The 22,440-nt window shown below is 44.0% G+C and overlaps 1 protein-coding gene across 1 annotated transcript in view; it reads right to left on the bottom strand.

The window, feature by feature from the left end:
- tbc1d17 (TBC1 domain family, member 17) overlaps positions 1 to 22,440 on the bottom strand; it is an 84,529-nt gene that overhangs the window by 44,296 nt on the left and 17,793 nt on the right. Inside the window, exons 2-6 of the mRNA XM_063062906.1 lie at positions 13,378 to 13,476; positions 10,539 to 10,613; positions 8,367 to 8,487; positions 3,185 to 3,395; positions 1,299 to 1,410 (exon numbers count right to left, since the gene is read on the bottom strand). Of these exons, the coding sequence (XP_062918976.1) occupies positions 1,299 to 1,410; positions 3,185 to 3,395; positions 8,367 to 8,487; positions 10,539 to 10,613; positions 13,378 to 13,476 (618 nt within the window). The remainder of the gene's footprint in view (positions 1 to 1,298; positions 1,411 to 3,184; positions 3,396 to 8,366; positions 8,488 to 10,538; positions 10,614 to 13,377; positions 13,477 to 22,440) is intronic.

Here is a 22,440-nt window from a genome sequence, read left to right as displayed (position 1 = left end):
GTAGGTCAAATGTAAAGAGATGGTAAATTTATACAGTACAGTACAAATTCCTGAGCCATGTCATCAGAAAGGGAGAAATAGAATGCCTTACATTACAAGGCCGTATGCCTGGGCAACGCGGAAGAAGAAGGCAAAGAAGAAAATATATGGACTGTGAAAGAACTAACAGATCTAAGTGTGCGAGATATCATTGACGCTGTGTGGGATCGTTCGATGTGGAAAGCCATGATCGCCCAAGCGTGTAACGCGCAAGGCACATGAAGAAGACAGAGATATGTGATGAGCAGAGTGATCTTAGGGTCCAAGTTCATAGTTCTTTGAAAGTGGCTAGACAGGTCAATAAGATGGTTAAGAAGGCATATGGAATGCTTGCTTATTAGTCAAGGCATTGAGTTAAAAAAATCAGGAAGTTACACTGCAGCTTTATAAAACTCTAGTTAGGCCGTATCTGGAGTATTGCACACAGTTCTGGTCACCCCATAATAGAAAAGCTGTCGAGCTTTGGAGAGGGTGCAGAAGAGGTTTGCAAGGATGTCGCCAGGATTAGAGGGTGTACCTGGTTGGACAAACATGGGTTTTTTTTTCCTCTGGAGAGGCTGAGGCTGAGGAAAGACCAAATAGAGGTTCTCTAGATTATGAGAGGCACAGATAGCGCAGACAGACAGTATCTTTATTCCCCAGGTATGAAATGTCTACTACCAGAGGGCATGCATTTAAGGTAAGTTCAAAGGAGATGTGAGGGACAAGACCTTTGTTTAAGCATAGAGAGTGGTGGGTGCCTGTTGTGGTGGTCGAAGCAGAAATATTAGGGACTTTTAAGAGACATTTGGATAGGCATGTGAACGTGAGGAAAATGGAAGGATATGTACATTATGTAGGTGGAAAGGATTAGTTAGCGGTTTGATGACTAACTTAATTGGTCAGGCAAAACAGTGTGGGCTGAATGACCTATTCCAGTGCTACACTGTTCTATGTTGGGACAGGTTTGAGGGAGCGTTATGCTGTGTTCAACTGATGTTGTTCCTGACCTGGGAGTGCTTGAACTGACATGGACTCGCTATTATTGAAACTGTTCTTGTCTAAACATAGCTTTGTTTGTTTCACTTGGGTGGGCAAAATGCTTAACCCCAAATGGTTTCTTTCTGAAAGTAGATATGACTGCAGTAAACACTGGTGCTGCTGGCATTCAACAGAGATCAAAATGCACAATATGCATGAAGACCTCACAAAATGGATATTGATTAAATCCTGTCTGGTCCCCACCAAAAAAGAAGCTTCAGGCAAACAGAATTACTCACTGACACCAGATCGGAGGAATGCTCATCGAACAGCTGCAACTCGTCAAAAGACTGAGACAGGGCATGGGAATCATGAGCGTAGACCAGATAGAGACGAGGGTCCTTTTTCGACCTGCCAAAGAGCATTGATAGTCAACAAACCATTAATTTAAGGATTTGTATCCTTACAGGCAGCCACAAAACAAGAAACCCCAAAAGCACCCATTTAAAAAAAAGATTGTCAAACACCCAATGTGCAGAGAGAGAGAAAAAAAAATTGTGCAAACAATAAAAGTAAGCAAATAGCATTTAGAATGAGGTGAGTCCTGAGACACAAAGTTCAGCACATAGCAGAGTAAACATCGCAGAGCCCGCAGACACGAAGCCTGGAACAGGCCACAGCCTCAGCCTCAGTTCGGTACAGAGCAGAGTAAACGTCGCAGAGCCCGCAGACACGAAGCCTGGAACAGGTCACAGCCTCGTTCTCAGTTCAGTATAGAGCAGAGCAAACGTCGCAGAGCCTGCAGACACGAAGCCTGGGACAGGCCACAGCCTTGGCCTCAGAGCACCGAAAAGTGGAGTAAACATCAATCAACTTCGGAGAGAACACTGCGGAAATAAATTCAAGTTTCCTCAGAAAATTCTGACAGCAATCCACTTCATTAAAAGTATAAGCTCAGGAAGCATTGACAAGGATTGAAATAGATTGAAAAGCAACGGCTAATTGATACTGGGACAGGTCACTGTGCTGCAGATAGCTTTGAAAACCCTGACAGTTGTTTCTTCTGACCCCCCGTTGCTCTCAAAACTGGCAGAGATCTTACTGGACAAACACAATAAGGGCAACAAAAAATCTGTAAGGTTCAAATAAAATGGGACGCAGCCTGTATGTGGCTCAGCATGGACTAGATGGGCCAAAGGGCCTGTTTCTGTGCTGTACTCGTCTATGACTCTTTGTGGGAACTCTGTCATAGACAGTCCAAGCCTAGATGTGGAAGTGGGGGGGGGGGGTTAGGAATGGTGGGGTTAGCAACTCCATCCTGTAAAATCTCAGAGCTACAGAAACACCAAAAGAAGCTCCAAAGACATCATCCCTGGGAGAGGAAAGCTCTTTGCCTGGAAGCTGACAGCAAGAAGGTGAGTTACACCTGGGGACAACGTGAAAGATTGGCCCAGGTCAGAGGACTCTGATGATCTGCTGTGGACGGCCTATGCCCCAGTAAGGGTAGTAGGCTTAAGTACTATACTGTATATGGGATATTATAATGCTTGGTTCACCAAAGGTTATCTGTTTATTTTTAAACAGGAACAAAACACACTGCACCACTGAAATGATCCGACGAGTCTCGGCCTCTGTTCTGGGCCCAAAGGCCAGAGAAGCAGGCAATGCTGTTCTGCTCCATGCTCGCAGGCCAGTGATAAGGACGGCTGATGAAAGACACCTGTGGATACTGGGCTGTCCCAGGATCGGACGTCTGTGTGAGCAGGAGACACAAGGGTGGAGTTCGACATCCTGTCATCAGCTGGTCCGGGGCTCAATACCAAACAATGAAGCCCTAAGATTGATGGGAAGTTGAAGCCCACTGGCTGAAGCCTGGAGACTGGAGAAACGGAGGTCTGTCCTGGGGTTGCAGGAGTGTGTGTGTGTGTGTGTATATATAGACTTTGTTTGCTGTTGTTGTTTTCGTCGCTTGTTGTGTTCTTTGTTATGCTGCCGGGAACTATGGGTGTGCTACATTGGCGTCAGAATGTGTGGCGACAGTTGTGGGCTGCCCCCAGCACACCCTCAGATGTGTTGGTTGTTAACACAAAGGACAAATTTTACTGCACGTTTCTATGTACATGTGATAAATAAATCTGAAGCTGACCGTAATGCTACCAGGTGAACGGAGAAATTAGATACTTACGTAGCCAGGACAACATATTTACACAAACACTTGAGTAAAGCTCTGGTGCCTCCAGCATGGAAATGAAGCGCTGGAAAGGAGATGCCATCCTTGCTGATGAAGATGAGGTATGACCAGCCCAGGCCTGGCTTGTTTTTCCGGATGGATTTCAACTCTGACAGGCTGATGGAGAACGCCCACTTGCTGTGTGCTCCCGGGTACTGAGTGGCAGCTAAGAGTTGGCATGAAAAGGAGAGAGAGAAAAAAGCATTTAACCAAGGGAACAAAGCAAGAAGTCATTCAGTGGAGTGAATAAAACCAAATTTATTTCTTCAATTATTCTGCTTCCTTTCTAAACTGGTCATCCTTAACAAAAATGTATCATCAGAATTTCCACAGATGTACCCTGCAGAGCACAAAATCTAGAGGCTGCCTCTCTTGGTGTATTACTGACTGTTGAAATGCAAGTCAGAGTTCAATGTATTTTCGAAGTACATATATGTCACCATACACTACCCTCAGATTCATTTTCTTGCGGGCATTCACAGTAATTACAAAGAAACACAATAGAATCAATGAAAAACCACAAACAAAAATAGACAATGTGCAAAAGATGACAAGTTGTGCAAATTAAAAAAGAAAAATAACAGAATATATAAATAATATTGAGCACAATGGTTATAACGTCCTTAAAAGTGAGTCCACTTGTGGAATCAGTTCGGAATTGAGAGAAGTTATCCGCGCTGGTTCCAGAGCCTGATGCTTGACGGGTAATAACTGTTCCTAAAGCTGGTGGTGTGGGACCCAAGGCTCCTGTACCCCTTTCCTGATGGTAACAGCGAGAAGAGAGCATAGCCAGGGTGGTGTGGGTCCTTTAAAAAAAGCAACTTTATTCTGAATAGTCCAAAAAGTAGTTACTAATTTCAATTACCTGACCTTAAACGGTGCTTTTCCATGAAGGAATGCCAGTGTTGAAAGAGATGTCACCTGTATACATTCTTAATTTGAATTCACGGTACACAAACTTAACTGGATAGATTAGTCTGATAATTACTTCTTTCCCAAGCTTCTCTCCCAATGCCTACAAGACATGGACAGACTTTACCGTTTCTAAAATACCAGAGATACTATTTCCTCAGGGTCGTGGGGTGGAGATATGTCTTTAGCAAAGGAGGTGCAAGTTGCCCCTTCCCCCTGCTAGCCTGCAAGTCACTCTTGGCAGGTGTAGCATCTGCTTAGTCCCCCGATCAGGGTCACGTGAAGCCACGGGTGTAGGTGCTGGATGGTCTTATAAACAGCTGCTCCTGGTTACGCAACTACTGACACCAGGCAGACAATCCCCGAAGAGTAGTGACAATGGCTGGGGTCACCCGTCCAGAAGGAGGAAATGGTAAGGGTCTCGGCCCGAAATGTCAACTGTACCTCTTCCTAGAGATGCTGCCTGGCCTGCTGCGTTCACCAGCAGCTTTTATGTGTGTTGAAGGAAATGGTAAACCGCTTCTGTAGAAAAATTTGCCAAGAACAATCATGGTCATGGAAAGAGCATGATCACTCACGTCAGATGACATGGCACATAACAAACTAATAATTTAGAAACACAGAAATGTAGAAAACCTCAGCACAATACAGGCCCTTTGGCCCACAATGCTGTGCCAAACATATACTTACTTTAGAAATTACCTCAGGTTACCCATTGCCCTCTGTTTTACTAAGCTCCGCGTACCTATCCAAAAGTCTCTTAAAAGACCCTATCCTATCCGTCTCCCCCACCGTCACCAGCAGTCCATTCCACACACTCACCACTCTCTGCACAGAAAATTTACCCAACATCTCCTCTGTACCTACTTCCAAGCATCTTAAAACTGTCTCCTCTCGTGTTAGCCATTTCAGCCCTGGGAAAAAGCCTCTGACTATGCACACAATCAATGCCTCCCATCATCTTATACGCCTCTATCAGGTCACCTCTCATCCTCCGTCGCTCCAAGGAGAAAAGGCAGAGTTCACTCAACCTATTCTCATGAGGCATGCTCCCCAGTCCAGGCAACATCCTTGTAAATCTCCTCTGCACCCTTTCAATAGTTTCCACATCCTTCCTGTAGTGAGGTGACCAGAACTGAGCACAGTACTCCAAGTGGGGTCTGACCAGAGTCCTATATTGCTGTAACGTTACCTCTGAGCTCTTGAATTCAATTCCATGGTTGATGAAGGCCAATGCACCGTATGCCTTCTTATCCACACAGTCAACCTGCACAACAGCTTTGAGTGTCCTATGGACTCAGACCCCAAGATCCCTCTGATCCTCCACACTGCCAAGTGTCTTACCATGAATACTATATTCTGCAATCATATTTGACCTACCAAAATGAACCACATCACACTTATCTGGGTTGAACTCCTTCTGCCACTTCTCAGCCCAGTTTTGCATCCTATTGATGTCCCGCTGTAACCTTTGAAAGCCCACCACACTATCCGCAACACCCCTAACCTTTGTGTCATCAGCAAATTTACTAATCCATCCCTCCACTTCTTCATCCAGGTCATTTATAAAAATCATGAAGAGAAGGGGGTCCCAGAATAGATTCCTGAGGCACACCACTGGTTACTGACCTCCATGCAGAATATGATCCGTCTACAACCACTCTTTGCCTTCTGTGGGCAAGCCAGTTCTGGATCCACAAAGCAAGGTACTCTTGGATCCCATGCCTCCTTACTTTCTCAATAAGCCTTGCATGGGGTACCTTATCAAATTCCTTGCTGAAATCCATATACACTGCATCTACTGCTCTACCTTCATCAACGCATTTAGTCACATCCTCAAAAAACTCAATCAGGCTCATAAGGCACGGCCTGCCTTTGACAAGCATGCTGACTATTTCTAATCATATTATGCCTCTCCAAATGTTCATAAATCCTGCCTCTCAGGATCTTCTCCATCAACTTACAAACCACTGAAGTAAGACTCAATGGTCTATAATTTCCTGGGCTATCTCTGCTCCCTTTCTTGAACAACATCTGCAACCCTCCAATCCTCCGGAACCTCTCCGGAGATGATGCAAAGGTTTCCTAAAGCAAACTTTTACATGATTTTATTTCTCACAAAGCTTTAGACCAGGGTTTCCCACCCTTTTTAATGCCATGGACTAATACCATGAAGCAAGGGGTCTGTGGACTCCAGGTTGTGAAACCCTGTAATGAAATCTATATCTAACTAAACACCAAATTGCTAATTTAAGTTCACAAGTTACCTCACTAGCTTGGTGGATTTTAAACGATGTTTAAACAGTTTTGAAAGAGTACATAAGGAGAAATGGTTTCCATTACCAGAAGAGTTGCTGATTAACCAGATGGAGAGAATGAAAGATAACAGATAATTGCTATAATCTGGAGAGCAGTGCATGACAGGCAGATTCAATCGCAATCTTCAGAAAAGAGCTGAATGTCTCTTCTATGGGAAAAGTTTGCAGAGATAATGGGGTAACGAACAAGGGCAGGGAAGATAAATCTGAATAGATTTTTAGCTATCTGACATCAGCATGGTAGGCTGATTGCCTCTTTTCATTTGGTATAACTCTATAACAAAATCAGTGCTTGAGTTCTCAGCATCATTGGGATTCCATCATAATAGGGATGGTAAGTTCAATTTATTGAAGTACGCAGGTAATCTAGATTCCTTGATTGTTAATACTCTTTTGGCCAATAGTGATACAGACCCTCTTCTCCTGACCTACCACCCAATCAACCTCCGCATCCAACACATTATCCTCTGCAACCTCCACCATCTCCAAAGGGATCCTTACACTAAACATAGCTTTAACTCCCCCACCTCCGGTTTCCAAGGGATCATTCCCTCCATAATTCCCTTCTCCATTCATCCCTCCCCACTAATCTCCCTCCAGGCACTTACCCCTGTAAGTGGTCTGAAAAGAGGATGCTGTCAAGTTGCATGCGATCTTGGACAATGTCTCCCATCCACTACATAATGTACTGGTTGGGCACAGGAGTACATTCAGCCAGAGACTCATTCCACCGAGATGCAACACAGAGCGTCATAGGAAGTCATTCCTGCCTGTGGCCATCAAACTTTACAACTCCTCCCTTGGAGGGTCAGACACCCTGAGCCAAGAGGCTGGTCCTGGACTTATTTCCTGGCATAATTTACATATTTACATATTACTATTTAACTAGTTATGGTTTTATTACTATTTAATTATTTATGGTGCAACTGTAACGGAAACCAATTTCCCCCAGGATCAATAAAGTATGACTATGACTATGAATTGCTACACCTGCCCATACACTTCCTCCCTCCTCTCCATTCAAGGACCCAAACAGTCTTTCCAGGTGAGGCAACACTTCACCTGTGAATCTGCTGGGGTCGTCTATTGTGTCCGGTGCTCTCGATGCAGCCTCCTCTACATTTGTGAGATCCGTCATAACTCGGGTAACTGCTTTGTTGAGCTCCTTCACACCACCCGCCAGAAGCGGGACTACCTGGTGGCCAAATATTTTAATTCGTTTCCCATTCCAAGACGTTGATCCATGGCCTCCTCTTGAGCCAAGATGAGGGTACCCTCAGGATGGATGAGCAACACCTCATATTTCATCTGGGTACCCTCCAAGCTGATGGTATAAATATCAATTTCTCCTTCTGCTTAACAAAATTTCCCTCCCCTCCTTCCTCTATTTTCCACTCTGACCTTTTACTTCCCCTCTTTCCTCTATTCCTCATGGGTTTTCTTCTCCTTTCCTTTCTCCTATTGTCCACTCTCCTCTCCAATCAGATTCCGCCTTGACCTTTCTCACCCACCTGGCTTCACCTATCACCTTTTGGCTAGCTGCTTTCCCCTCCCCCCCCCACCTTTTTAATTTGGCATCTGCCCCCACTTCCTTCTCAGTCCTGATGAAGGGTCTTGACCCAAAATGTCGATTGTTTATTCTTTTCCATAGATGCTGCCTGGCCTGCTGAGTTCCTCCAGCATTTTGTGTGTGTTGCTCTGGATTTCCAACATCTGCAGCTTTTCTCTCATTTGTGTTGCGCCTCATACATTAATCCTTTCATTACTGGGCCATTCGCATAAACCTCCTCTGGATCCTCTCCAATGCCAGCATCCCTTTCTTAGATAAGGGGCCCAAAATTGCTCACAATGATCAATGTACAAATATAACTATTAGTGTATTACAATAGTGAGCCTCTGCTTCTTACCACGTGCATCCTCCTGTGGCCGTGTCCTGGTTCCAACTGTGCTAATAACAGCCCAGTCAGGTTCATAACCTGGGTCAAACATATCTTCTTCAGTGTGACTGGCTCCATTCACTGTGGAATCCTGCGGAAAAAAAAAGCAGAAAAGCAGCCGATGAAAGCAAGGGCAACTGTGGATACTAATAAACAAAAGCATGTCACTTGGCACCATAACAAGGTCTTTAGAACTAAGCTGGGCTCTTCTCCCATGAATACCAAATATAATCTACACTCAAGTGGCCATTTTATTAGGTACAGGAGTGGAACCTGGTGTGATCATCTGCTGCTGTAGCCCCTCCACTTCAAGGTTCAACTGTTATAATATGTGGTTATTTGAGTTACTGTTGCCTTCTTGTCAGCTTGAGCCAGTCTGGCCATTCTTCACCAAGAGAAAATCTGCAGATGGTGGAAATCCAAGCAACACACACAAAATGCTGGAGGAACTCATATGGAAAAGAGGTTTGGGTTGAGACCTTTCATCAGGACTCCATCCTCCTCTGACCTCTCTCATTAACAAGGCGATTTCGCCTACAGAACTGCCGCTCACTGGATGGTTTTTGTGTTTTTTTTTGCATTATTCTCTGTAAACTCTACAGATTGTAGTGCATGAAGATCCTAGAAGATCAGCAGTTGCTGAGTTACTCAAACCAACCACATCTGGACCAACAATCCTCAAGGTCAGTCACTTAGATAACATTACGTCCCCATTCTAATGTTTGGCCTGAACAACAACTGAAACTCTTGACCATGTCTACAAGCTTTTACATGATTGGCTGATTAGATATTTGCATTAACAAGTAGATGTTCAGGAGTACCTAAATGAGTGTATTTAAAACAAGATAATACAGAGCAGTGGGAAAGCAAGTCACAAACCACAAAATTGTTACCAAAACTCTTTTGCTTCTCTGTGTATATTTAAAAGCCTTAATTTTAAGCAAACATTTCTTAATACTGTTTATCCACCCACCACAAATCCTCTGGGAAGCACCTTGAGGTACTCTGGCTGAAAGCACCATACCAATAGAAGTTGATGTGGCTAGTGCTTTTGCTCTGTGACCGCAAAGTGGAAGGAACTTCACTTCCGTATCTAATCTGTCCTGGAGCCATCCTGGATTGGTGCAAGTTGAAAGTGAAGGGGCAAACTGTCAAGTTCCCCTATAAGATGGGGTCTTGCAATTGGATGGAAGTAAATACAGTGAATTCCAGTTAATTGGGCCATTGGTTTATAGGGAAGTTACTTATTTGGGACAACTCTTAAAGAACAAAAACTAATCAAGAAAATAGCCAGCATTCCCTTAGTTTATTTGGGACACCATGCCAATTAATTGGGCAGGAGACTGTTGTCAAACAGTTTCTAACTAATGTCAGTCATGCACATTTGTGGCCATTGGAAACTGCACCGTGCTTAGAATGAACAGTTTTCAAATAGCATCAGTTGTGCATGTTGGTGTTCAAAGAGTGATTTTTGTCTCTGATAGTTGGTGAGAAATAAACACTAAGACAATTCAGAACTCTTTTGCTCACTGCAGTTTCCAGCATTCAGGTTTGGAGACGCCAGAAATGACCGGGAGTGAAAATGAAATGATTTCACTACTTTAACAAGCTAGGGACTATGAAGTATTTAAAGGTATCAACAATTATATTGAATGTTACAATGAATAAGAAGATTTGGAGGATGCAATCGTCAAAAGAATTGTATGCATGCATTTCTAAATGACAATAAACGAGGACTGAGTGTCCTCATAATCTAATCTAATGAAGGCAAACCACTATCTGCCCTAGGTGTCTGTGCTGATATTGTTCATTTACAGTCAATCAAAAGAACACTGCAGCATACACTGAATGAATTCCTCTGTCAAAACCCATTAGGAACTAATGGACAGTTTTATAGGAGTGTAATGTTCTAATTTGATCTGTATTTCATTTAAATACACAATTTGTTACTCAGTTAAATGGTAGTTTATCTTTTTTATACCTCTTAACTATTTCCATGAGACTTTGGCTAGCTGGGCCAAAATGCACTGGTCCCGATGTGTCCCAATTTAACTGGAATCTGCTGTATATACATATTGTCTGAGAAATTTAATCAATACTCAACCAAAACTCTACACCGTATACATAGACCAGTAGACTTACCTTTTTGGAGTAAAGGATTTGAGAGGGTTCTTCAGTCTCACATACTGGAGTCCAATCCACCACAGTATCAGGACCCTGAGGGGCAAAACAAGAACAAATAATCAAAATAAGAAAAGGGAGGGTAGACTGAATGGGAATTCCACAAGTTGGGACAGGGGAGGGTTATCCATTTTAACATTTTGCCCGGTATTGCTTTCCGAAGCCCTCGTTGGCCAGAGTCAGCCGTGGATATTGTGTCCTGGCTGTCTACATGAGCCAGTACACAAGTAGGCCAGTACAATCTGGGGAGTAAGCTGTTGCCAATACAGCAGACTCCCCTTCTCCATGCAGCTGATGAATCCAAAGGAATGGCAGAGACCGATACAGTTCGGCACCAATGGCATCTCAGGAGTTGTCAGTGTTGAACTTAACGTAGGATTGCCTTAGGGACACCAGCTCTGGATCTTTCCTCGGGGTTTACTCTGCCTAGCCCCAGACTGTAGCCCTCCATACCCCTCCTATCCATGTACTTGTCCAAACTTCTCTTAAATGTTGAAATTGAATCTGCATCTGCCACTTGCGCAGGCACACTCTCACCACCCTCTGAGAGAAGTTATTCTCCCTCGGGCTCCCCTTAAACATCCCACCTTTCACTCTTAACCTACAGTATGACCTCTAGTTCTAGTCTCACTCAACCTCAGTTGAAAAAGCCTGCTTGCATTTACTTTATTTATACCTCTCATAATCTTGTATAATAAAAAAAAATTGTCAGCTGGTGGTGAGTGGTATCAGCACCGGATTTCGAAGCAAGTGGTCCCTCAGGCTGGAGAAGCAACACCCCATATTCCGTCTGGTTAGCCTCCAACCTGATGACATGAACATCGATTTCTCCTTCTGCTACTTTTATTTCCTCTTTATTTTTCCCTTCTCCCCCCTTCCCTTTCCTTCTATTCCCCACTCTGGCCACTTACCCCTTCTCCTCACCCACCCGTCACTTCCCTTGGTGCCTTTCCTCCTTTTCTCCCACGGTCTACTGCAGCAGTCCCCAACCACCGGGCCGCGGACCGGTACCGGGCCGCAAAGCATCTGCTACCGGGCCGCGAGGAAACAATATGATTTGGCGATACGAGTCAGGGGCACCTTTCCTCATTCCCTGTCACGCCCGCTGTTGAGCTTGAACGCACGCGAGGTCACTACGCGCGCGTCATCCTTGTCAGCGCAGGAAGGAGATCAACTCCTTAAGCTTGCGAATGACGGAGGGCTGAAAAGTATGTTTGACATAACATCTCCGCCGGCACTCTGGATCAAAGTCAGGGCTAAAAATCCAGAGATAGCCACGAAAGCACTGAAAACGTTGCTTCCATTTCCAACATTTTTCTGCGAAGCGGAGTTTTCTGCAATGAATGCAATGAAAACTAAATTGCGGAATAGACTGGACATAAGGAACCCCCTTCGAGTACCGCTGTCTCCCAACACCCCTCGATAGGACCGTGTTGTAGCAGGGAAACAAGCCCAGGGCTCCCACTGATTCAGCGATATTGGGGTATTGCAATGATTTTATATGTCCATACGGGGAAAGTATGTGCTGTGTGTTTAATATCCAAACATTACTTAAGATGTTATGATGCTATTGACTTGTATAACCATATAACAATTACAGCACTGAAACAGGCCATCTCTGCCCTTCTAGTCTGTGCCGAACGCTACTCTCACCTAGTCCCACCGACCTGTACTCAGCCCACAACCCTCCATTCCTTTCCTGTCCATATACCTATTCAATTTTTCTTTAAATGATAATATTGAACCTGCCTCTACCACTTCTACTGGAAGTTCGTTCAACACTTACTTCAAGCTCCCCTATCCACCCTGATAATTGACTTATCACTATATTCACACGGGGAAAATATGCGCTGTGTGTTTAATATTAAATTCGTTAGATAAACCCTTTTAGAAACAAAATTGAGTGTATTAGCCACTTATCACCTATATTCCGGTCGAGATTAACCCCCCCACCCCGAACAGAATCGCCAAAAACGATTTGCAGAAAAAAAAATCGACACGTACACGCATACACAAGTCACGCATGCGCACTGGTGCCCACGCAAGGCTTCATGGTCATTGTAGTCTTTCTCTGGGTAAACAAAACATATTGACAGCTACTCTTGTCCGTTGGCAACCCTACACCACCCCCGCCCCCCCCCCGGGTCGACGGTCTGCAAGAATATTGTCAATATTAAACCGGTCCGCAGTGCAAGAATGGGAGGGACCCCTGGTCTACTCTACTCTCCTACCCGATTCCTTCTTCTCCAGCCCTTTACCTTTTCCAATTATCACCTCCCAGCTTCTTACATCATTGCTTCCTCCCCCACCCACTCACCTTCCCTCTCACCTGGCTTCACTTATTACCTGCTAGCCTGTCCTTCTTCCCCTCCCTCCACCTTTTTATTCTGGCACCTTCCCCCTTCCTTTGCAGTCCTGAAAAAGGGTTTCAGCACAAAACGTTGGCTGTTTATTCATTTCCATAAATGCTGGCCTGATCGCTGGGTTCCTGCAGCATTTTGTGTGTTGTACGGAAATTGGTTTTCACACAGTGCCCTCTCTATGAATCAAGTCATATTCAATGGAATCACAGATAATTCACGTGCTCAACACAAGTTGACAGCTCCAAGGTACAGACTGGATGAGTGGAGGGTTCCTCAACCATATTATTTTTTACAAAATCAGGATAGAAGGAGGTCACATACCTGAAGAACCTGCATGCAAAGAGCTGTTCAGTGTTGTCTCACGTCCATGCTGGAAACAGCAACCCTGAAACTCAGTACCGCATGACTGTAAAGCACTTGTGTGGATCGGGCCTTACCTTCTCAATGATCCGGATCACCCCAGGGATGTGCGTGTCCTGGTCATTTGTCCGTTTTGTGCTCGTGTTGAGAAACACACCATCTCTCTCAAAGGCGATCTGCAATGCAGAGGAATATAAACGGGGAAAATTTTTAAAAAACACAACTGAAGTGCAGTCTAGTGAAGAGCAATTAGGTGTTCAGGACGGTGAACCCACAGGATGCATCTGACCCAGACGGGGTACACAGCCAAGTGCTAAAGACCTGTGCTGATCATCTGGCTGGAGTATTCACTGAGATCTTTTAACCTCTTGCTACGGCAGTCTGAGTTACCCACCTGCTTCAAGCAGGCTTCGCTTATATCAGTGCCTAAGAAGAACGTGGTAACCTGCTTCAATGACTATGGTCCAGTAGAAATTACATCCACAGTGATGAAGTGCTTTGAGAGGTTGGTGATGAAACATATCAACTCCTGCCTGAGAAGAGACTTGGATCTGCTCCAATTTGCCTATGGCACAACAAGTCCACAGCAGGTACTATTTAATTGGCTCTTCACTCACCTGAAACATCTGGACAGAGAAGATGCATATGTCAGGATGTTCTTCATTGACTAGAGCTCAGCCTCTGAAAACTTATTAGTAAGCTCCAAGACCAGACCTCAATACCTCCTTGAGCAATTGGATCCTCGGTTTCCTCACTTGCAGACTCCTATCAGTTCGGATTGGCAACATCTCATCCACAATCTCCATCAACACAAGAGCACCACAAGGCTGTGTGCTTAACCTCCTGCTCTACTCATTTTATACTGATGACCGTGAGGCTACGCACAGCTCCAACGCCATATTTAAATTTGCTGACAGCACCACTGTTGTTGACCAAATCAAAGGTGGTGACGAATCTGCATATATGAGGGAGATTGAAAATCTGGCTGAGTGGTGCCACAACAACAACCTCTCACACAATGTCAGCAAGGTCAAGGAGATGATTATTGACTTCAGGAAGAGGAAAAGGAGGTCCATGAGTCAGTCCTCATCAGGGGATCTGTAGTAGAGAGGGTCAGCAACTTTAAATTCCTCGGTATTATCGTTGCAGAGGAGCCGTCCTGGGTCCATTACCAAAGTGTCATTACAAAGAAGTCATGGCGCCTTTACTTTCTTATAAGTTTGCAAAAGTCTCGCAATGTAAAAACTTTAATTAACTTCTCTAGATGTGTATTGGAGAGTATACTGACTGGTTGTATCACGACCTGGTATGGAAACACAGGTGCCATTAAATGGAAGAGCCTACAAAAAGTAGTGGATATGACCCAGTCTATTATGCGTAAAGCCCACCCCACCATTGAGCATCTGCATGGAGCGCTGACACAAGAAAGCAACATCCATCATCAGGGACACTCACCCCCCAGGACATGCTTTCTTCTTGCAGCTACAATCAGGAAGAGGGTACAGGAGCCTCAGGACGTGCACCACCAGGTTCAGGAACAGTTATCACCCCTCAATCATCAGGCTCTTGAACCAAAGGGGGTAACTTCATTCACCCCATCAATGAACTGTTCCCACCACCTGTGGACTTACTGTCAAAGACTTTTCGGCTCAAATTTTCAGTTTGTTGCCATTTTTGTGTATTGGTTGTTTGTCCGTCCTGTTGGGTGCGGTCTTTCATTGATTCTATTGTGTTTCTTGTATTTACTGTGAATGCCTGCAATCTCAGGGTTGTATGTAGCAACATATATGTACTTTGATAATAAATTTATTTTTAAAACCTTTATGATATACAGTGTGGCCTTTCAAGCCATGCCATCCGTCAATACCCCCAATTTAATCCTAGCCTAATCACAGGACAATTTACAATGATCAATTAACCTACCAACTGGTATGACTTTGGTCTGTGGGAGGAAAGCAGAGACCCAAAGGAAACTCCGTAGTCACGGGGAGAACATTCATACTCCTTACAGGCAGAGGCAGGAATTGAACCTGGGGTACTTGCACCGTAAAAACGCTGCGCTCACCACTACACTACCGCGCTGCCCCCTTTGAACTTTGATTCCAGGCATACACCACTGTGGTCGATTGTTATATTATTAATTTGTACAGACACCACAGCAGTTAAAAGTTGTGACGGCATGTTAAACATCTTGAAATTTATGATCAAATTCCAAGAATCAAATGTCAGAAAAACCGGTATCTATTGCAAAAGGAAGTAACTGCCCGATGATCATTTCTTGGTATTTAACGAAGTACTGTCTATACAGCTGGAAACATTTCCCAAATAACATGAATGCCAGAAATCATGTGGTATAATTGGTGTGTCTGACCCCGCAGCAATGCCACCGGTGACCAAACAATATTCAGAAATGTGCTTCTGAAAATCTTTAGCATATTTGACAAAATTTAAGGCCGTATTTCTCAAACCACAGTGCCTTAGCAAATCTGACATAATACCACCGGCATACATTGTGAAGTTTGCTAACTTTACTGCAGCAGTATAAATATAATAGTTAAGTTGAACTATTAGCGCAAATTAACAGGAATAAAAAAGCAGTGAGGTAGTGGTCATGAGGGTCAATGCCCATTTAGACAATCGGATGGCAGAGGGTAAAAAGCTGTTCCTGAATCATTCAGTGTGTGCCTTCAGGCTCCTGTACCTCCGTCCCAACAGTAACAATGAGAAAAGGACATATTCCGGGTGGTGAGGGTCCTTAACGATGGACACCATCTTCCTAAGGCACCATTCTCTGAAGATGTCTTGGATACTACGGGAACTGGTACCCGTGATAGAGCTAATTTTACAAGTTTCTGCAACTAACTTTGATCTTGTGCGGTAGCCCTCCCCACACCAGACGATGAAGCAGCCAGTCAGAATGTTCTCCATGGTACATTTGTAGAGGTTTTTTTAGGTGACAAACCAAATCTCTTCAAACTCCTAATGAAATACCACCGCTGTCTTACCTTCTTTATAGCTGCATCGATACGTTGTGTCCAGGTTAGGTCCTCAGATACTAACATCGAGGAGCTTGAAACTGCTCACTCTCTTCACTTCTGATCCCCCTATGAGGATTGGTTTGTGTTCCCTCGTCTTACCCTTCCTGAAGTCCGCAACTAGCTCTTCAGTCTTACTGACGCTGAGTGCAAGATGGTTGCTGTGACACCTCTCAACTAACTGGTACATATCACTCCTGTATGCCCTCTCATCACCATCTGAAATTCTGCTAACAGTGGTTGTATCATCAGCAAATTTATAGAAGCTGTTTGAGCTATCCCTAGCCACAGAGTCATGGGTGTAGAGAGACTGATTTCAATTCTTGCTAAAACATATGACTCACTGTGTTTCCCTAGCTTCGCATCCATTGGAAAGAATCAGAATCAGAATCAGGTTTAATATCACTGGCACATGTCGTAAAATTTATTAACTTTGTGACAGCAGTACAATGCAATACATGATAAATACAGGAAAAAATCAATCGCAGTAAATAAATAGTTAAATTAAGATAAATGGTGCAAAAAAACAGGAATTAAAAAGAAGAAAGTAGTGAGGTAGTGTTCATGGGTTCAATGTCCATTCAGAAATCGGATGGCAGAGGGGAAGAAGCTATTCCTGAATTGCTGACTGCCTTCATGCTTCTGTACCTCTTTCCTGATTGTTACAGTGAGAAGAGGGCATGTCCTGGATGGTGGAAGTCCTTGATGATGGAAGCTGTTTTTCTGAGGCACCACTCCTTGAAGATGTCTTGGATACTACAGAGGCTAGTGCCCATGATGGAGCTGACTAACTTTACAACTCTCTGCAGCTTGCTACAATCCTGTGCAGTAGCCACCCCATACCAGACAGTACTGCAGTCAGTCAGAATGTTCTTCATGGTACATCTGAAGAAGTTTTTGGTGACAAACCAAATCTCCTCAAATTCCTGATAAAATATAACCGCTCTTGCCTTCTCTTTAGCTGCAGTGATATGTTGGGACCAGGTTAGATCCTCAGAGATGCTGACACCCAGGAACTTGAAAATGATCACTCTCTCCACTTCTGATCCCTCTATGAGGATTGGTTTGTGAGTGAGAGGGGTGAAAGACTCCACTGTCCAAGACTCTATCAATGAGTCAGTCACACTGGATGAAAACAGGCCTTTCGGCCCAACTGGTCCATCCTGACCAAGATTCCTATGTAAACTAGTCGTATTTGTATTTGGTCTATACCTGTTACTTGCTGCTGCTGGAGAAGTATGTCTGTGTGTAATGATCGCTCGCTCGCCACTCCTGAGTGCATTTGAATAGTGTCTCTCCCTCTCCCCCTCCCTCCCTCTCACTGCTGTTGGAGGATGATAATGAAGTTCTGGGCCTGTGATTTATGGATTGGACCGTGGTTCACTTGGACTCTTACAGTGTTATGTTTTTTATATTCTGTGTTTTCACCCGTTCTTATTGCTTTCTGCATGATTTGATTTTTGAGCATGGTGGGAGGGGGAGCATTGACATTCTTGTTACTGTTTGCGCAATTTGTTCTTTTTTTTTAGTGTGGGAGGGGTTGATGTTCTGTTTGTCATCTGCACATTACAGTTGATATTCTTGTTGCTGTTTGCGCGATTTGTTTTTTTTTGCACGTGGAGGGGTTGATGACTTTCTTCGAACTGCTCTATGGTTTTCTTTGTTTCGTGGCTGTCTGGAGAAGACGAATCTCAGAGTTGTATACTGCATACATAATTTGATAATACATGTACTTTGAACCTTTCCTATCTGTGTACCTGTCCAGGTACCATTTGAATGTTGATAATTTATCTCCTCAACCACTTTCACTTGCTGCTTATTCCATATACTGACTACCCTCAGGGTGAAACTGTTTCCCCTGAGGTTCCTATTAAATCTCCCCCTCTCACCGCAGACCAAGGCTCACTATACTTTTTTTTGATTCCCCAACCTAGGAATAAAGACTGTGCACCTTTACTCTAACCCAACAAATTTCACAATATTATTGTCCGGTCCTGACGAAGGGTTCCCGCCCGAAACGTCGACCAATCTTTTCCACGGATGCTGCCCGACCTGCTGAGTTCCTCCAGCATGTTGTGAGTGTTGCTTTGACCCCAACATCTGCAGATTATTTTGTGTTTACCTTCCCTTTCTTTCTTGATCCAAGGTCTTCTCCTATAAGATTCCTTCTTCTTCAGCCCTTTACCTCTTCAACCTATCATCTCCCAGCTTTTTACACCCCCACCCACCTTTCTCATCGCCTATCACCTGCCAACTTGCACACCCTCCCCTCCCCGCACCACCTTATTCTGGCCTCTGCTCCCTTGCTTTACAGTCCTGACTAAGGGTCGCAGCCTGAAACATCGACTGTTCACTTCCCTCCATAGATTCTGCCTGACCTGCTGAGTTTCTCCAGCATTTTGTGTGTGATACAATGCAGAGGGCCAGCCGGTGGTGTAGTGGTACCTGCACTGCACTTCAAGGCAAATGGTCCTGGTTTCAAACCCGGCCTCCATGCTGGGCTGAGCGTCGAGCATCGAGCTAACAACTCACCCTCATTAAAAAAAGCAAAATGTTAAAGAAACAGCAAGGTTGGTGCCCGGTATGCCACAAGGCAGGACAGCAACAATAACAATGCAGAATAAAGTGTTACAGCTATAGAGAAAGTGTAGTGCAAGTAAACATTAAAGTACGAGATCATAACGAGGTAAACCGTAAGGTGAAGAGTCGATCTTATCATACAAGAGGTCCGTTCCAAGAGTCTAATAACAGTGGGATTGAAGTTGTCCTCGAGCCTGGTGGTATGTGCTTTCAGGCTTTTGTATCTTCTGCCTGATGGGAGAGGGGAAAAAATGCCTGTGATGGGTGGGGTCTTCAATTATGCTGGATATTTTACTGAAGTATAGACAGAGCCCAGAGACAAGAGGCTGGTTTCTGTGTTATATTGAGAATCTACAACTTGTTGCAGCTTCTTGTGGTTACGGACAGAGCAAAGGTTCATTTCATTGTCAAAGTATGCATGTACAATACAACTCTGATATTTGCCTTCTCCAGATAGCCGTGAAATACAGAAAAACCATGGAGTTGTTGAAAGAAAAGACATGACCTCCCACCCCCATGAAAAAGAAAAAGAAACAAAATGTGCAAACCCAAAACCCACATGGAAAATGGCAGCTAGAACATCAAACCCCAAACCGGCCCCCAACCCTTCCCTCGCACAAAAACCAACAGATCGCCCACATGGAAATGGCATACCAAGCAATTATGGATCCAGATAGAATGCCTTCTGTAGTGCATTGATAAAAATTGGTAAGGGTCAATGTTACTTTTAGTTCAAAGTTCAAGTACAAAGTACATATATGTCACCATATATTACCCTGAGATTCATTTTCCTGTGGGTATTCACAGGAAATACGATGAAACACAATAAAGTCAATGAAAAACTGCACGTAAAGATGGACAAGCAACCAATGTGCAAAAGGCAACAAATTGTGCAAATACATAAAAGACAAAAAATAACTACAACTATAATATTAAATAGATAAGCAGTAAATATCAACTTGAGATGAAGAGTCCTTGAAAGTGAGTTCAGAGGTTGTGGGAATAGTTCAGTGATGGGGTAAGTGAAGTTGAGCGAAGTTATTCCCTCTGGTTCAAGAGTCTGATGGCTGAGGGGTAATAACCGATCCTGAACCTGGTGGTGTGGGTCCTGAGGCTCCTGTACCTTCTTCCTGGTGGCAGCAGCAAGAAGAGAGCATGGCCTGGATGGTGGGGGTCTTTGATGATGGATGCTGCTTTCCTGTGACAGCGTTCCAAGCAGATGTGCTCAACGGTGGGGAGGACTTTGCCCATGATGAATTGGGCCATATCCACATTCCTGCAAGCTTTTCAATTAGAGGGATTGGTGTTTCATACCAGGCCGCGATGCAACCAGTCAATATGCTCTCTATCATACATCTATAGAAGTTGTCAACATTTTAGAAGACCAAATCTTCGTAAACTTCTTCAGTGAGTCTGAAAATGCACTCACAATCAACTAATTCCTTTTCTGAAGGCACACTAACACAAGTGTTCCAAGATTTGCCTCTGGCCATACTGTACATGTGAATTCAGCAGCTTTAACCATTCTTTTTCATCCACAACATTGGGCCCGTTGGGGAAACTTCTTTTCACTGACCCAAGAATTTGAAAACCAGGCAAATCACTCACAATTGTTGAAAGTTCAGAGTCGGGAAGTGGTAGTGGTGATATGGACTGGCATATCTATCTGCTCTTTTGGCAAAAATCAGAGGTGATTTAGTTGCTAGGTTTTCAAAATGAAGTCACAACTGACATCAAATTTCCCTACAAATCAGAACATCTGATTATGTGTTCGGTGAAAATGCAGAAGTTTGGTTTGTGGAGAAAAACTGGGGGCTTTCCAGTTGTTAACCAAAATCAGTTTTACTTCTACAAAAACGTTCCCTTGATGGAAACAAGAATTGCAGATGTGTGAAAGAACCCAACACATTTCACCAGCTGATAGTTATATAATTCACTGACAATATACTAATCTCACCGGTTAATCTCAACCTCAGTTTGTCATGGGAGCGTAGCGGTTAGCATGAAGCTATTACAGCTCTGGGCATCGGAGTGCGGCGTCCAATTCCGGCATCTTCTGTAAGGAGTCACTGTATGCCCTCCCTGTGGAATGTGTGGGGTTCCCCCAGGTGCTCCGTTTTCCCCCCACAGTCCAAAGACATACCGGTTACTAGGTTACTTGGTCATTGTAAATTGTCTCATGATTAGGTAAGGGTTAAATTGCAGTTTTAAGGGCTGTTGGCTCAAATGGCTGGAAGAGCATCTTCCGGGCTTTATCAATTAATCAATAAATCATTCAAACAATCTAAGCTGACCTTCATGCTTATCTATACTAATGAATAAAATATTCAACTGACTCCGACAAGGCGAGGAACGAGTTTTGTAAATCTGGCTCCAAAGTCATTTTTTCGTTCTGTAACAACTCAACACAGCATGTCCCAAATTATAAACTGTAAGAAATCTAATTCTAAATGAATACACAAACTGAGCACTTCGAAAGATTTCCTAAACACAAGTGATTCTGCAGATGCTAGAAACTGAGAGGAACACACACATCCAAATTCTGGAGGAACTCAGCAGGTCAGGCAGTTTCTATGGAGGGAATTAAACAGTCGATGTTTGAGGTCCAGACTCTTCTGCACCTAGATCAGCGGTCCCCAACCACCGGGCCACGGACCGGTACCAGGCTGTGAGGAAACGATATGAGTCAGCTGCACTTTTCCTCATTCCCTGTAACGCACTGTTGAACTTGAACATAGGGTTGCCAACTGTCCCATATTTGCCCGGACATCCCATATATTGGACTAAATTGGTTTCTCCCATATTTCCCCCGCTACGGTACAGCGTTCCTATGAAACTCTTCATGCCAAAAACGGCGTAAAGCGCAGAAGCAATTACCATTAATTTATATGGGAAAAAATTCTGAGCGTTCCCAGACCCAAAAAATAACCTAACAAATCATACCAAATAACACATAAAACCGAAAATAAATAACACTAACATGTAGTAAAAGCAGGAATGTTATGATAAATACACAGCCTATATAAAGTAGAAATAATGTATACACAGTATAGTCGGGAAAATGAAGGCAAAACCGATTTGTGGGGGAAAAACCAGCACGTACGCACATGCGCACGTTACGCATGCGCACACAGGTGCCCGCGCAAGGCTTTATGATCATGGTAGTCTTTCCTGGGGTAAAGTGTCCCAGGATTTGACTGCTACTTTTGTCCCTTATTTGGGAGTGAGAAAGTTGGCAACCCTAACTGTAAAAGACATGATGAGGTGAGTTTAACCCTACTTGGACACTCCCCGCACCCCCCGGGTCGGCCGGTACGCAAGAATATTGTCAATATTAAACAGGTCCGCAGTACAGAAAAGGTTGGGGACCCCTGACCTAGATTGTCAACTCAATTGGACGATGTTTCTAGAGATCAGATTTGAACCCAGCTTTCATTCCCAGCTCAGGCTGTACCTTCTGCATCGACTATGCTTGACAAGGTTAAATAGTCTTGCTGTGTCCTTGCTATGTCCTATCCTTAATCG

The sequence above is a fragment of the Mobula hypostoma genome, chromosome 11 (assembly GCF_963921235.1).
Source record: "Mobula hypostoma chromosome 11, sMobHyp1.1, whole genome shotgun sequence".
In the NCBI taxonomy this organism is placed as follows: domain Eukaryota; kingdom Metazoa; phylum Chordata; class Chondrichthyes; order Myliobatiformes; family Myliobatidae; genus Mobula; species Mobula hypostoma.
Note: the sequence above shows the minus strand (reverse complement) of the source record. Positions and strands in the feature narration are given on the sequence as shown.